The 17,473-nt window shown below is 34.2% G+C and overlaps 2 protein-coding genes and 1 long non-coding RNA gene across 4 annotated transcripts; 2 read left to right on the top strand and 1 right to left on the bottom strand.

Moving 5' to 3' along the window:
* Nucleotides 1–2,655: 2,655 nt before the first annotated feature.
* LOC125587455 (actin-related protein 3-like) lies at nucleotides 2,656–3,444 on the bottom strand. The gene is made up of 2 exons (XM_048757970.1): nucleotides 3,253–3,444; nucleotides 2,656–3,053 (listed from the first exon to the last, which is right to left on the bottom strand). The coding sequence occupies exon 2, from the start codon at nucleotides 3,024–3,026 to the stop codon at nucleotides 2,748–2,750; it is 279 nt and encodes a 92-aa protein (XP_048613927.1). The 5' UTR covers nucleotides 3,027–3,053; nucleotides 3,253–3,444; the 3' UTR covers nucleotides 2,656–2,747.
* Nucleotides 3,445–5,608: 2,164 nt separating this feature from the next.
* LOC106355121 (ABC transporter B family member 10) lies at nucleotides 5,609–13,129 on the top strand. Its single transcript, XM_048757969.1, is given in 13 exon segments — nucleotides 5,609–6,192; nucleotides 7,318–7,372; nucleotides 7,461–7,636; nucleotides 7,859–8,059; nucleotides 8,138–8,397; nucleotides 8,486–9,072; nucleotides 9,075–9,453; nucleotides 9,535–9,923; nucleotides 11,033–11,274; nucleotides 11,361–11,608; nucleotides 11,679–12,091; nucleotides 12,192–12,532; nucleotides 12,606–13,129. Coding segments are annotated over 13 exon segments (3,747 nt in total). The 5' UTR covers nucleotides 5,609–5,940; the 3' UTR covers nucleotides 12,810–13,129.
* A 98-nt stretch (nucleotides 13,130–13,227) lies between these two features.
* Nucleotides 13,228–15,683, top strand: LOC125587454. Of its 2 annotated transcripts, none has more exons than XR_007323737.1 (4): nucleotides 13,228–13,718; nucleotides 13,788–13,869; nucleotides 13,954–14,398; nucleotides 14,691–15,683. It is a non-coding gene; the product is annotated as an uncharacterized LOC125587454 (long non-coding RNA). The 2 variants fall into 2 exon arrangements; XR_007323738.1 differs by having other exon boundaries at nucleotides 14,694–15,681.
* The last annotated feature ends 1,790 nt before the right edge of the window (nucleotides 15,684–17,473 follow it).

Here is a 17,473-nt window from a genome sequence, read left to right as displayed (position 1 = left end):
TGAATAAAGACTTTGTTAAATCTTAGTTATTATCCAAAATATTTTTTTCTTACACATTTGGGTTATTATAAAAATATATTGTTAATCTCAGTTAATTTATATACTTTTTACTTTAAATCACTAAGCTTGCAGTTTTTACTTACAATTTAGCTCAAATTTACAGGATTATAAAATATTTATGATTTTTAGAATCTATATGAGTTGATACACTTACTATGATGTCTTCAGAACTTATGCCCGTTGTAGAACAACTTTCAAAAGTTGACATCAACATTTGGTTAATGCTAACTTAAAGTGTTTATAAACTTAAAAAGATCAGTATTTAAAAAGTAATAATTGTAAAACAGATTCTATAAATTATTTTCACACATATCTTAGATTTTTAATGTATCACTTAGCTAGTATAGTTTCTGAAATATTTTAATTTGATTTACGTGAAAATATTTTTTTGTCTAAAAATCAGTAATAAAACTAAATTGTATAGAATTTTTATTTTAGTTATATATACTTCATCTATTTCTTGAAAAATGTCATTTTAACATTTTTCTTGTTAAATAAAGAATGTCACTTTAGAATTCCAATGCAAAAGTTATACTTATTTCCAGCTTAATATTAATTTCAAAATCCATTAATGCTAAAAATAATTTTATTTATCTCAAATAGTATTGGTCAAATAAGTGTAATTAATAAAATAATAAATGAATTCAATTTTTTTTTTCTAAATCTGTGTGAACAATGTTAAAGTGATACTTTCTAAAAAAATTAAGAAATAGAGAGAATAGTTTCTAACTTACTTTATATTTGAAGAATATTCAAAAATTTATTTTACATAGATATATGTTGTGATGGATAATATTTTTAAACCAAAATACATAAGTAAATTATTATTTAGTTCTTAACAATAACATCAACAAATGGTATGAGTAAAGTATGAATAGTTATATAATTTTAATTATATATGATGTTTTAAATATATGCACACAAATTTAAAAAGAATTATTTTAAAGGTTTAGAAAATAAAGCACATTAACTATTTACCAAATCACAACTCAACCAATAGAAAATAAACTATGGAATAAAAATTCACATAGCATTAAAAGATATAAATTTATATTGAAAATTAAAAAACTAAAAACTTAAACCAGGCAGCTGTGTTTCTTGTTTGACTATCAAGTTTTTGTTTTACCGAGCAGTAGGTGTTTCTGGCTCTTCTATGATGAAGATAGTTTCCGTTTAAGGATCTCATTCTCTTTTCTCAGTTTCATTAGCTTATGCTTCAATGTCTCGACCTGTCGATATGAAGTTGTATCCCTCTGCTTTTCGGCTACTGTTGTTCTACTTATAACCACTGCAAAGAATATAAAGGGACCTTCCATTAGGTTTGCAATAAAAAAAAATCTCCATAGATTCACAAACATATCAAAAGCACAACATAAAAGCTAGTCGTCTGCGTCATCTGCATCGTTAAGCCGTTCTTGATCATGAACAGCTCCAAAGACATCAAATTCCCTCTCTAGATCAAGCATGTTCTCGAAATATCTCTTGTTCATCTCTGCCATCTTCTTCTCCCTCTCCTCCCTAAACGTTTTCATCTCTTTCTCTTGAAACTCTATGAAGCTAGAGAACTCCTAAGCCCTGAAGAAGATCAAATCAAAAGAATTTAGTTTTCACCAGTAGCACAAGATTTATGTAAGTATGTATGCGTATCTCTTGCTTATATCAACAACTTTAGCATGCTCCTGCTGTTGGAGCCTCTGGAAATTATGTTCCTTTGCGTCTCTTTTAACATGCATCTGTCTGTTTAAAGCTTTGGAAAAACTGTCATGTATTCCATCTTCAAACCATCAAGGGTTTTAAAAAAAAAAATAATTAAAAAAGATTACCAGTAGGAATTCAATACATAATGTGTATTTTCGAGATTAAAACACCTCTTCTTTGTTCTGCGCATGCTGCATCTTCATGCTCTGTCTCAAAATTCCCAGAGATTCCTCAAGCTCCTTGGCGTGCTTGTTCTGTTTTGTTAGCTTGTTCTTAAACCAGTATAGCTGCCGATTATCCTCAGCGATTTGACTCAGCTCCCTCACTTCCTGGTACAATCTCATCCCGTACTTCAGCCTTGTTTTGCCTAACAAATCATACAAAAATACATGAACAACATTAACACGGTCTAACAAAACTCTAAATGAAGACTTTAAAACATAATATCATCAAATTTGTAAGGGAGATAATCTTCGTAGTGTTGCAAGGAATCCATATCTTGCTTGGTTGCAACGGGCCATATAGTTGGCTAATCAGGTGAAGAACATATATATATAGGGTGCTGCAGTGAGGGAAACGCAAGAGTTCCACATCTTTTGATTGATGCAGTAATAATGGATATTAAAGAGTATTAGAAGTAGGAGACAAACGTTACAAATGATTAGCAGAGTAGGTGAAATTACAGAAAACTGAACGAAGTTCAATAGTCGGAGACGATCAACAATGAACGAAGAACATTAGGTTTTGGAGCAGTGCTGACGTGGCAAAAATGAACCTTTCTATTGGTTGATATTTTGATTATGTGGATACCTTCTTTGTTAAGTATATCCAGCTTTTTTTTTTTTTTTTTTTTTTTTTTGATTGAGAAACTCAATGAAACCTAAAGAGCCAAATAGCTTGAGTTACAAGTATCTAAAATGGAGTGTTTCATTCAGACAAACATTCACATATGCTGGTGAATTATTTAACGAACCAGCTTCTATTTGTTTTTAATACATCCCTTTGAACACCGGATTAGTACGGCATATGCTTGCTCCACATTCCTCATACTCCTCTTTCGTTCTGCAGCTCGCGAAAAACTCAGGAGTTGATGAAAGCACAGAGCCTCCAAACCAAACAGCAAACTTTTGGACAGGGTGGCTAACCACATTAACCTCCACTGGTTGAGACGTGATTTCACCACCGGTACGTGCGTTATTAGCAAGAACACGGGCATCAACAATCTTTTTGAGATCCCTTTGTAACCTTCTTCCGAAATCTTTGAACATAGTTGAGCCTCCGGACAATACTATGTTCTGAAATGAATTTTTCACAAATTCATCAAATACCAGTAAAAAACATGTTAAAACATCTTTGAGAACTGAACACGGGCATCAACAATCTCGCCAGCCACACTTACTTTTTCACCTTGGAGAACTGATTACTTAACGTTTTTACCAGACAAAACAAAAAAACATCTTAAAACTCTCTGAACCAAACTGAGTGTTTTCAGACCTTATATAAAGCTCGTCGTGTGTCAATTGGTGCAGACTGGATACATTTGTCTATTACAGCCGGTAAAGAAGTTGTAAAATCATTGCTGTATATCTCTGGATTAAAGAAGACCTCAGGTCCAAGGAATCGTTCGTATCCAACGTCACAAGTGTATGGTGCACCAGTCTTTGGCTTAACACCTTTCCATTGTATATCCAGCTTTTAGTATTGTTAGATATGACATACTTCCTTTCAAAATTACCAAAAACAGTCTCTTCAAAAAAAAAAATTACCAAAAAGGGTACAACTGTCATTCAAACAAACACGAAAATCTGGCAACTTTATTTTCCACGAACGTGATGATGCAGCACGAAGCTTTTAACGGCGAAGCTGAATATTTTTGTGTAAAAAGGGTGATAGTGGGGAACTTTTAGTTGCATGATGACTTGGACCAAACATATAAGATATGATATCATATCCACTAATAATTCACCTCCACCTCTAAGAATAAAATCAAATAAAATCATTCTCCTAGTATGTACACGTATATCTCTCTTTATATATAACCCATTTAGACAGAGATTTCACCCACAAATCTTTAAAATAAAATCTCAAAACAAATAATTCATAAAGATCTTCAACGGAATGAAAGACATTTCCTCAGCCGGAGAGGCGCAGCCAGAAAAAATGCAGAACAAGCCATTCAAGGAGGCGACAGAAGAATCTCATTTTGAAATATTCCGCCCAACGTTTGTTTTAGTTTGGACGTCCGAAGCAAGGACACCAAAACAAAAACAAAAGTTGCGTTTTATGGTAATTGCAATACGGCAAGTTATATATCGGCATCAGGCTCGTGTGATCAAGTTCTATTGATTTGATATCTCAACTAAAATAGAGCATGAATTGTCTTAAGTTCTAAGTTCTACCGTATGAGATCAACTTTAATACTTTGCAATAGGAAGACCAAAAATTGTAGTATTGACCGTCTTGTGATGTGTCTTTTCTTTCCCGTTTTTGGTATAACAAGTGGATAATGTTTGCTCACAGGTCTTTATAATTAAGTTTCTGGTTTGTGATAAGAAAATCTATAAACTTCTATCTGAAAATCGTGACTGTTCTTAGACTACTTTTTTCCCATGGAAATTGTTAATCCATGTCTGAAATATATAACGTAAGAGACTTCGATCTTATTCAATCGGTGACGATTAGGAATGATGAGCGAGCAAGATGCACGATGATCTGATAGTAGCCGCAAGGTGAAACTGTCACCCCCTATTGCTATCTAATTAACTTATATAAAATATAATTGGAAAGATGAATATATCAAATGCTATATACTTGTTGTTAGGGAAACATGTTAAGTACTGCATCATCAATTAACAATCAGAAACATTAGCTTACAGCAACAACAGAAGTTTCCCCGGCTGTATTTGCATGCAAGAAAATATACTTTGACAATACTAATACGAGGCTCGTGCAATAACACCATTCAGAAGAATAACTATAAATGTCATGTAATCTTGCAGATTCACTCTCTTTGTCGAATTGATCGGTTCGGCTGGGGTTCATGTGTGATTTTTCAAGGCCATCTGTGTAATTGGGTTAGTTGTGCACGGTCCTCATTAGAAAACAAAAAAAAAAGTCCAAAGAAAATTTACCTGTGTATGTATATATTAATTTTGTTGCTTAAACTATCTCTTTCTCTATGTTCTAATAAACTCTTTATGTTGTTGAAAAAAAACATTTTATCACTAAGATTTTATTCCAAAAGGTTATAAAGTGCCACTAAATTTAGTTTTTGTAGTAGTTGATAAATTATAATTTTAGTCGAAATTATTCCAAAAGGTTATAAGTTTGAACTAAAGTTTATTTAACATACATACTTGAAATTTATATTTCTTAATTACTTTTATTTGAGTTTTATATTTCTTTTCTGATAAAATTAAATAAAATATTTATTCCAAATTTAGTTTTGTATAGTTGATAAATTATAACTTTTGTCAATATAAAAAATAAAGATGACTATTTTTAGATAGAATAACTAGATTTTTATTTAAAATTTGTGAGCTGTATAACATGTCAATTATATATATTTCTTATTGTATATTTTCTCTAGAAGCTTTAACTATACTGGAATCTAATCAGTTATAGAAATGCCACTTAATTATTATCGTTTCACATAATATCCAGGCTTTCTTTCTTTTTTTTTTTTTTTGATAATATCCAGGCTTTCAAATTTGAATACTACTATCTACAAAATTATTTACAAATATCCCAAAATAGCTATTTTCATTAACTTTCTATTTAAAATTATATTTTTTCGATAAAATGGGAATAAATATTTACTTATTTATTTGATGATAAAATCTAAATCGAATTTGATTGGTATGTATTGGAGGAATATTATTTTACTTTTTCTGGTAATTTTCTACAAAAACATGAAAAATAACCTTTAAATATGAAAAAAATTACGGTCAGATTCGTATTACCAACAAAATTCTCACAAATTATTAGTTTACGAACCAAGGACAGTTGAGTCTCTTGCTTGTCGTCAAAAAACCCTGATTTACTTTCCTCCAACTCTTATATATATACATGCATGGCTTCTCATTTCTAGTGTCTCTCTCAAACTCACACTTTTCTCTCTATTAATTTATCTCGCAATCTCCTTCATTTTCTTTCCATCTAGACGCACCGCTTCACGTGAAAATGCAGCCGTCCGACGTTTCGGCAACTGTGGCCGAGAAGAAAGAGAAGGAGAAAAAGCGGCCAAGTGTATCAGTGTTCAAGCTTTTTTCCTTTGCTGATTTCTACGATTGCGTTTTGATGACTCTTGGATCCATTGGTGCGTGCATTCACGGTGCCTCCGTTCCAGTTTTCTTCATTTTCTTCGGCAAACTTATCAACATCATCGGTCTTGCTTACCTCTTCCCCCAAGAAGCTTCTCACAAAGTAGCCAAGGTCATATATATATATTTTCATAATCGCTTATCCAAAACTTAAGGTGTTATGTTTGTTACGTTCAAATCCGTCCATCTGTTTTACTTAAAAAAAAAACCGTCCATCTGACTAAGAAGTTCGATATGTTAATTGCATTGAATAGTATTGTTTAGAACTTGGAATGAATTGATTCGAATCTTGACTACACTAGAGTTGACATGTCGATTCACAAAATTCCGGAGCGATTAAGATCTAATAAATCCAACTTTTTAGAAATAAATATGATTCTTTGGGTTCAATGTATATGAGATATGTCAAATGAATCTCGACTGGAAGATCAAAATTGGTCAAAAGCTAATTCATTTTATTTGGAAATATATATGTACTTAAATATAAATAGATTGCTAAGAATTAATAAATATATATGCACTTAACATAAACATATTGCTAAGGAGTAATAATCTATTCTATTAAAATTGAAATACATAATAATACTTACCTATTTTAGTGTTTTTACAGATTTTCGTTTTTTAACTTAGTCTAACTAATTTATTTATTGTTTTTTTAATTAATTTGATAACATTTATTACAAAGTACAACACAAAATTACCTATTTTGAAGTGTTTTATTACATTTTTACATTTTTTTTTCTTAACTATTTCATTCATTATTTTTTACTAATTTATTTATATATTAACCATAATAATACGATATGTTTGAATGAAATTATTTTATTTGTGATAAGAATTCAAAACGGTTTACAAAATGTTTTTTTATTTGTGTATTGAATTAGTTAGACATGAGTATTCGGGTACCCGTTGGGTACAAATTATTTTTTGGTATTATGTACCAAAAATAACCATATTACAATTTATGCATTTGTATCCAAACTAAAAATAATTTAAAAATAACCAAAAATAACCATATTACTCTATTCGATTTGGATTCGATGCTGAGGTGTAGTACCTAAAAATATTCAAATAACTTATATTAAATTAGTTATATGGTGATATATATAACACTAATCATAAAAAACAAATATTAAAAAGGTAAAAACCAACATCAACACGAAATCTCTAGTTTATATTATTATTATGATTATGATTATGTTTACCCCGTTTAATTTGTATTTCTTCGACTGTGCAGTACTCGCTGGATTTTGTATATCTGAGTGTGGCAATACTCTTCTCATCATGGTTAGGTAAACAACATGACAAAGAACATATAAAACAATCATAATTTTTGAAGATACTGATATGAATAAGAATAATAAAAATGAATGCAAACAGAGGTTGCATGTTGGATGCATACGGGAGAAAGACAAGCTGCAAAAATAAGAAAAGCATATCTTCGGTCTATGTTAAGTCAAGACATAAGCTTATTCGACACCGAATCTTCCACCGGAGAAGTCATCTCCGCCATCACTTCCGACATACTTGTCGTCCAAGACGCTCTATCCGAAAAGGTACACTAAAGCCATGTTCGTTTTTCTATTTGATGCAGTATCTAGATGTAGCATCTAAATATAACATCTAAATATTGTATTGTATCAGATGTTGTTTGTTTTTATAGTTATTATTTGTATTCAGATTCAACATCTAGATGCTGATACGATAGTGTCTAAACGAACAACATTTGATAACCTTAATCCGGTTTATGATATATGATAACCGGTATTTTGTCGCAGGTAGGAAATTTTCTGCATTGCATGAGCCGGTTTACAGCTGGTTTTGCAATCGGATTCGCGAGCGTATGGCAAATAAGTCTCGTCACTCTCTCCATAGTCCCACTCATTGCGGTCGCCGGTGGCATCTACGCTTATGTCAGCACCGGACTCCTCTCCAGTGTCCGAAAATCATACGTCAAAGCCGGCGAGATTGCGGAAGAGGTCGGTAACTTGTACAACAAGAAAACTGAATCAATGTGAGTAATTTTTATTTAATACCATACTTTTGTTCAAACTCAGGTGATCGGGAATGTGAGGACCGTACAAGCATTCACAGGAGAAGAAAAGGCGGTGAAATCATACGGAGAAGCACTGGAGAATACGTACACGTACGGGAGAAAAGCCGGTTTAGCTAAAGGACTAGGACTCGGTTCAATGCACTGTGTTCTGTTTTTGTCGTGGGCTTTGCTTGTTTGGTTCACAAGCATCATTGTTCACAAGGGGATTGCTAATGGCGGCGAGTCTTTCACCACCATGCTCAACGTTGTCATCGCTGGCTTGTAATAATAAAAGTTTTTATCCTTTTGTTTTTACATTTTCTTTCCTCTGTTGTGTTGATCACAAAGACTCTGTTTTGGTTTTGTGTAGGTCTCTTGGCCAGGCAGCGCCAGATATCTCCACATTTGTACGAGCGAGAGCTGCTGCGTATCCTATCTTTCAGATGATTGAACGGAACAAGGAGGTGAAAACAGGTCGTAAACTCGGGAAAGTAGAAGGAGAGATTCAATTCAGGGACGTGACTTTCACATACCCGTCTCGTCCTGACGTGGTGATCTTTGACAAGCTAAACCTAGTGATCCCTGCTGGGAAAGTCGTGGCCCTTGTTGGAGGAAGCGGGTCTGGAAAAAGCACGGTGATATCTCTGACCGAGAGGTTCTACGAGCCTACCGATGGGGCGGTGTTTCTTGACGGGAACGATATCAGATACCTTGACCTTAAGTGGCTAAGGGGACATATTGGTCTGGTTAATCAAGAGCCTGCCCTGTTTGCAACCACGATTCGTGAGAACATTATGTATGGTAAAGATGACGCGACGGATGAGGAAATCACCCGTGCTGTAACGCTCTCGGAAGCAGTTTTATTCATCAATAAGCTCCCAGATGGATTGGAAACACAGGTCTGTCGAAAACTGGATAGCTTGTGACGCAAGAAAAAAGCCCTAAACTTTGCTTGTTATTTTTTTTACAGGTCGGCGAGAGAGGGGTTCAGCTATCAGGTGGGCAGAAGCAGAGGATCACGATATCGAGAGCCATCTTGAAGAACCCATCAATACTCTTACTAGACGAAGCAACAAGCGCACTAGACGCAGAGTCAGAGAAAAGCGTGCAAAAAGCTTTGGACAAAGTGATGGTTGGGAGGACGACGGTTGTGGTGGCTCATAGACTCTCCACCGTAAGAAACGCTGATATCATAGCCGTTGTTTACGGAGGAAACATCATTGAATCCGGAAGCCACGATGAACTCATCTCTAACCCGGATGGAGCTTACTCTTCTCTCTTACGTATCCAACAAGCTGAAAACCCTAACGTAAACCACACTCCAAGCTTACCAGTCAGGTACTAATACTTAAACTTAAAAGATGCCCAATTCTCGTGAAAATTTTCATCATGAAGGTTCTCTTTGTTTCGTTTTAACAGTACAGAACCCTTGCCGGAACGACCAATAACAAAGACGGACTTGTCTTCCATGGATCAATCAGTAAACCAACCAGACACAACTAGACAAGGCAAAGTAACATTGGGACGTCTCTATTCTATGATACGTCCTGACTGGAAGTATGGACTCTTTGGGTTGTTTGGTTCTTTAGTGGCCGGTTCTCAAATGCCACTTTTCGCACTTGGGATCTCTCAGGCTTTAGTTTCTTATTACATGGACTGGGAGACGACTCAAAAAGAGGTCAAGAGGATCTCTATCCTCTTCTGTTGTGCCTCGGTCATAACCGTCATCTCGCACGCCATTGAGCATACCACCTTTGGTATCATGGGTGAGCGTCTCACTCTCCGCGTCCGTCAAATGATGTTTTCAGGTACGCACAAACACAAAACCGCTAGCTGTTTAAACTATACTTCTTCCATTTCAGATTGATTGTCGTTTTTTCGCGGATTAAAAAAACTGTTAAATGTCATGTTTTACCTCTAATCAATAGATTTTTTTATTTGACTATGTTAATTGATGAGTTAAAAGAATAGAGATAAAATTGGGAAAACTAACAACTATAGTAAAAACTCTAAAAATTAATACTACATAAATTAATAAACATGGTACATAATAATAGTCCCAAGTTGCATCGGTTCAAAATATGACGCAAATCGATAAGATAATAATATAATAATTTTTAGAAAATCCTATGTAAATATATAGTCCCATTAAAATCATAAATTAATAACTTATATGTATATATATTTTATATGAGTACTAGCAAACCATTGTATTATTTGTTTTATATTCATGATAAAATTATCTTTGTATTTTCTTAATATTTTCTTTATATTTCATTATATTTTGATGATATTTAGTAAAATTATATCTAAAACCACATTTGAATTCTTTGAAACATATTTTATGTATACCAAATCATATAATAAAATTCATATGAAAGTCGCATTTCAAAATTTTAATTAATGTATATACAGTAAAATCATATATCTTTCTTATTTTATAAAATATATATATATTTTGAAATAGATAATCTACAAAAGTAAAATGACAAAAAAAATCTACCAAAGTAAACTTTCATAAATTAATAATTCTGAAAATTAATAAAATATTATAGTCCAAACATTATTATTTTATATATAGAATTTTTACTGTAGATGCAGTAAAAAAACATAAAACGACATTTAAAATGAAACAAATTTTAAAATCTAGAATGCAAACTAATCTGAAACGGGGGGAGTACCATTTAATTATTTTTAGGATTAGAAAAATCACTTAAATGAATAAACAAGTTTCATATAGGAAAAAATAATATCATATTTTTGAAGCTGTATAAATATAAATATAAAAGGTTATAAATTATTTATTTACGTTATCAATATACAAACCTTAAGACAACTTATTTGACTCAATCATATTTTATCTCTAAAAGTTGATATGTGGATCTAATGTTTGATCGTTGTTTTTTTGTACATTTAGCGATCCTGAGGAATGAAATTGGATGGTTTGATAAAGTGGATAACACTAGCTCAATGTTAGCATCGCAGCTTGAAAGCGACAGCACTTTGCTTAGAACGATCGTGGTCGATAGGTCGACGATTCTATTGGAGAATTTTGGACTAGTTGTGACATCTTTCATCATCTCTTTTATACTCAACTGGCGTCTCACTCTTGTTGTCTTGGCAACATATCCATTGATCATCAGCGGACATATTAGTGAGGTAAAATACTCAGTTTATTGCGTTTTCTTTTTATTTCATATTTAAGCAATAACGTTTTTTATGTTCTTTGTGGTTGTATTTGTTAGAAACTTTTCATGCAAGGCTATGGAGTAAACTTGAATAAAGCGTATTTAAAGGCTAACATGTTGGCCGGAGAGGCTATTAGCAACATTCGAACCGTAGCGGCCTTTTGTGCCGAGGATAAGGTTCTTGAACTTTATTCCAACGAGCTTCTAGAACCTTCCGAACGTTCTTTTAGGCGTGGACAGACGGCTGGGATTTTGTACGGCGTCTCTCAGTTCTTTATCTTCTCCTCCTACGGCCTTGCCCTCTGGTATATTCATACACAGAGAAATCAAGTAGATAAGATTCCAAAGATATTGATACGTTAGGTGTTTTTACAGGTACGGATCGGTTTTGATGGGGCAAGGATTATCAAGTTTCGAGTCTGTGATGAAAACATTCATGGTTTTGATAGTTACAGCTTTAGTGATGGGTGAAGTGTTGGCTCTAGCCCCTGATATACTTAAAGGAAACCAGATGGTTGCTTCGGTTTTCGAGCTATTGGACCGAAGAAGTCAAGTCGTTGGAGATAAAGGCGAGGAGCTGAGTAATGTGGAAGGTACTATTGAGCTCAAAGGTGTCCATTTCAGCTACCCTTCACGGCCTGATGTGACTATCTTCCGCGATTTCGACCTAACTGTTCCTTGTGGGAAAAGCATGGCGCTCGTGGGACAAAGCGGGTCCGGGAAGAGTTCGGTCCTTTCGCTTATTCTTCGGTTCTATGATCCTACAGCCGGTACAATCATGATAGACGGTGAGTGCAAGCTCTTATACTAATTACTTGAGTTACAAGAAACTCTGATCATATGTATCTTGCTACACAAGAAATGTGTTTAAAATCAAAATTATTACAGGACAAGACATCAAGACTCTGAAACTGAAATCGCTGCGAAGACACGTCGGTCTGGTTCAACAAGAACCGGCTCTTTTTGCGACAACTATCTACGAGAACATCTTGTACGGAAAAGAAGGAGCACTGGAGTCTGAAGTCATGGAAGCAGCTAAGCTTGCAAACGCTCACGACTTCATCTGCTCTCTCCCGGAAGGCTACTCAACTCAAGTTGGTGAACGTGGCATTCAGATGTCAGGCGGCCAGAGACAGAGGATCGCTATCGCTAGAGCCGTCCTCAAGAATCCAGCTATTCTGCTACTTGACGAAGCTACAAGCGCCTTGGACGTTGAATCAGAGCGTGTGGTAAGCTTTTTTTTCTTAGTATTTTATGGTTTGGATCAAGATTTCTCACAAAGACTTAACTGGTTTATACTAGGTACAACAAGCATTGGATAGGCTAATGAGTAATCGGACCACGGTTGTAGTGGCTCACAGGCTATCGACGATCAAGAACTCAGATATGATAAGTGTTATACAAGAAGGTAAGATCATAGAGCAAGGCAGCCACAATAGCCTCATTGAGAATGAGAATGGTCCTTACTCTAGACTTATCAATCTCCAGCAGCATCAACTATCCTGAATGATTTATAATTGAACTGTCAAGAATCTTCTAAAATTTATCTTTCGTTCATACTTTCATTCATGATCTTTTATGATGATCATGTTTTTTTTCATATTTTATTTATCTTTGTGGGTTTAAGTATTTCCAAGTAATTAAAGATGTTCTACATCTCACATTAGTCTTCTAATTTGTAGTTTGCAACTTACAAATGATTGGTTTTCCTCATAAAAGATAAAATAAATTATATTGTTCAAAACCATATTTGATTTTATTGAGTAGTCTATTAAACGCTCAAATAATAATCTCATGTACCATACATCTAATATCTTACAATACTTATATGCAAGTGTATACTATATTAGGAAAAGGCATCTTTTAAGTATTTTGATTAACAACTTATTTTCTGTTACAACTTACAAGACTTTGCAACTTCTCTCATCTAACACTACTAAAAGCCGAATAAGAAGAGCAACGAGCGTGCCACGTAGGATTTTTTATTCAGGCCAATCATGAAGCTCTGTTTTGCCACGTCACTTTTATTTTGTCGACAAAAAATTTAAAAGGTCCAGTAAATCTGGGCTGAACAAAAAAAAATAGACCTATATAGAACAGCCCATATCTTATTCTACGCAGAATGTTCGTCGCCTTCAACTCCGACTCTTCCAATTCACTATTCTAATCTCTGCAATCTCTCTGTAATTATTACACCCCAATCTTGCTCATTCAATTCTGATATTTTCTCCTATCTTCATTAGAGATTATCGTTCCACCTTCCTTTGTTTTTCCTGTTATATAAACCCCTTGATGATATGATAAGACAGGTCCGTTAACTATTGTCATTCCAGCCTGAGTTATCTAAAATATGAACCCTCGATTCCAGATTCATAACACAATGACAATTTGTTGTTCTCTACATTTGAAAGTCAGGTATTAGTTTATTATTATACTTCACCACTCAATCTCTCACCACTCAGTCTCTCTGTTTCCGATTTACAGTCGTAGAACTCGGCCTCACGCTGGTGCTGATCGTCTTCTCCGTCGTCGTTTTAGAAGCTTGGAGAAGGAGACACAGTAACGTGTACGTTCTTACTCGACTTTTCCGATTTGCTTCTCTCTCATCTATCCTTGTGTCTTGATCTTTCTAGCATTGGATTTTTCCCAGTTCTGTCGACACCGTGACAACTACACTCGAGGGTCCTACATCTTAAAAACAGGTACTGTCTGAATTCAATATATTTTTTCTGGGATTTTTCTGTTAGTGTGTTTACAGTTAATGGAACTGAGAAAAGGTCTTGCCTTTGAATCCTATTAGCCTATAGAACGTTTAAAGACGAGAGCTTTGACATTATTATTATTATTAGTATTTGTAGGAGAGTTTGTCTAACGATGTGTGTTGTTTAAGAAATAAAAGAGTAAAACAGACAGATCGTGGATGCGCAGTTGTATGATAATAATTTCAAGAGAGGAGCAAGCAAAAAGCTTCACTTGAGAAGGAAATTCATCATACTGTCGGTAGAAAGATAAGAAGAAAAGTTGATGACGAGATCAACAACAGATTGAGTTTGGGAACACTTTTCTTCCAGCCTAACTTCCTGGTTACGGTTGAGGTAATGTAAATCTTTGCTCGATTTGATTTAAGATGTGGTCAGGTCCTATTTTTGTTGCATATGGCGACATCATCTGATTGCTTTCATCTATTCTTCTCTTGAAGACTAGCATTTTTTTGGTCATATTGATTTAGCTTAGAATCATAAATTTGTTTCCTCATGTAGTAATGTTCATTTATATTCTCTACTTTCATTACATGTTCCATTAAATTTCAATCTTTCTAGCATCAAGTAGAATGCAATAAACATCGGTGATTCTTTCTGAAACTCCAAAAAAACATAATTTTTTCAGCAGATTCTTGAAGATGCTCCCAAAGTCTTAGATCTGCGATTGGCTACTTTATGAAATCCATTGAAGGGACATGCTGGATTATCTAATGATGATAAAGACGAAAACGGAAGGACTCTAGAGGTACATGAAATTATCGATACCTTTTTGATGTATCTTAATACGGGTCATGAATCCTCTGGACACACGCATTATTTGGGCTACCCCCTCAGATACTACAGAAGATAAATGTAAAATAATAATATATGTTTATATAATCCTTTTCCATTTATTTTTACAAGCTTGAATAGTAATTTTCCTTATATACACAGGGATAACAAGATGCGATTGTTAAAAACTAAGCAGTGTACCAGAAATTGAGTAAAAAACAGAGACGTACAAATGTACAATGACTTACTACTACCTTTCTCAGGCGTCTCATTGCAAAACAAGTTTAAGGCGTCTAAAATTAATACATCTTATTTATAGGGAAGCTAATGTTTGCTTCATCATCGGTGACACAATTTTACTTTGGCAACACAATACAAATCATTAGAGACTTCAGAAGCATGATAAGAGTCAAGTTTAATGCATGAGTTTGAACAAAACAACACCAAACTCAGAGGATGATCTTCAAGAAAACTTAACTAAAATCAACATTTCAAGTCTTTCAGACTGTCTAATAATTTAGATAGCATAATCAGTCGTCTAAGTATAAAATATTTATATTCAAATATGTTTGCTTCATCATCGGTGACACAATTTTACTTTGGCAACACAATACAAATCATTAGAGACTTCAGAAGCATGATAAGAGTCAAGTTTAATGCATGAGTTTGAACAAAACAACACCAAACTCAGAGGATGATCTTCAAGAAAACTTAACTAAAATCAACATTTCAAGTCTTTCAGACTGTCTAATAATTTAGATAGCATAATCAGTCGTCTAAGTATAAAATATTTATATTCAAATATGAATTCTAAAATAATCTTAATTTAATTTAAATATATGAAAAAAAATCCGGGCGTAGCCCGGGAAAATCTCTAGTTCCCTATAAAAGCTGGTGGTTGTATCAAGAGTGATTTACACTCGTGGTCAATTTCTATGATTTTATTACATATTGGATCACTTTAAGCTACTAGGGTAGTTTTTGTGTGGTTGTTTACATTGTTGCCCCCTAACTTACCTTTTTCTTTTTTTATTAATAACTAACTAACTAATTAAATATCAAACCCTCACTTACAAGAAAAGTAATACAACCGTTGATTTTAAATATAATCATACGGACTTTTCTCAGACAGTCCATGATTTGATATAAAGCTAAAAACTTTTCTCATCTTTAAGATCTAAATCAATATAAAGAAAATGGTTAAGATTACATATTTTTCAGTCATTGTTTTATCATAAATATATTCTCTAGCTTATGAACTTTCATCTTTACGCACTCTCTCACTTCATTTGTTTTCCTTCGCTTGTTACTTTTTTTTAAAAAGTCCTCAATCCTACAATTATTTGTTTTTTTAACCACAAAAAATAGAAATCAATGATTTGACGACGAGTTTCTCTACTTCGTCACTTCAGCAAATCCAACCGCCATTAACGCCTCGAAGAGCGCCTTGTCTGTTGTTGGGCCGTCTCACTGAATCTGTTCCGGAGACACCGTCTTTATCCTCCACCTCCCCCACCTCAATTCTTTTCGGCGCCGTTTGAGGTCCTCTTCCTCTCCAAACTCAGCAATCGTAGCTTACGATTTGATGCATTCACCAACTCCAAGGTTTTGACAAAAGGACCAGCTTGTTATGACATGTAAATAAGAATTAAGTTTATGGATGGTTTGTGGATATGGACACATTAAAACGCATATGGTTAAGAAACATGAAGAGTTCGTACAAGAACTGCATCAGTGTACACATGGATAATTCGTTGAATAACCGCATCAGTGTACACATGGACATTCATAGACGGTGTACACGTGGGCATACCTAGCCGATGTACACGTATAAATAATGGTGTTAAACGAACTCTGAGTCTAATAAAGGTGAATGTACAATGCTGCTTTCAAAGAGCTCGGGAGAGATGGAATGCAGATACACGAACCTTACAAACGTTCTAAGGTTAAGATGGGAGAACATATATAGAAACATAGAGTCATTGGGCTGCATCAACGGGAACTCTACGTTTTTCTCAGCAACTCAAGAAAAGCGGTAAAAGGAGTTTGATGAAGCTGGTGGACATAATAGTGTTAGCATGTTTTGTGTGTTTCAACTGTTACACTAATGATATGTACACTTGTTTATATATCCACATGTACAACGATTATATATCCATTAACAATTAACTAGTCATTCTCAATGTAATTTTAATACAGACTCTACAGAATTTATGCAAAACACAGATTCCAAAACGGAAAATGAAACAAAGAGTATTTTCATCAAACCTTACTCTCCACAGAAACCTATACTTTTTTCCTTATCTATAACAGCTGATCTTCTTATTACGAAATCAATTATCAAACCTTACTCTCCACAGACAGAGAGAATACCAAAAGGTTAAGCTTTTGTATCAGAACATGTTTCAGACGTCCAAGATGATGATGCTTAAAGGCGAAAGGGAAGGAGAAGAAGAAGGGCAATACCATAAGAGCATTCAAATCCTGAAAAGCATCCTGCAATCTCTTGTCTATGCGCTCCACTGATATTTCTGTCTCCTCAATATCCTAGCCAATCCCACCATCCTCATCGTTCCATTATTGCAACCGTTCCATACCGTAACGGGAAGCCTCGCTCTGGCTCTTCTCAAATTCCTC

Source organism: Brassica napus, chromosome C5 (assembly GCF_020379485.1).
Source record: "Brassica napus cultivar Da-Ae chromosome C5, Da-Ae, whole genome shotgun sequence".
Classification (NCBI taxonomy): domain Eukaryota; kingdom Viridiplantae; phylum Streptophyta; class Magnoliopsida; order Brassicales; family Brassicaceae; genus Brassica; species Brassica napus.
The sequence above is the reverse complement of the archived record's forward strand: the minus strand, read 5'-3'. Positions and strand labels throughout refer to the sequence as shown.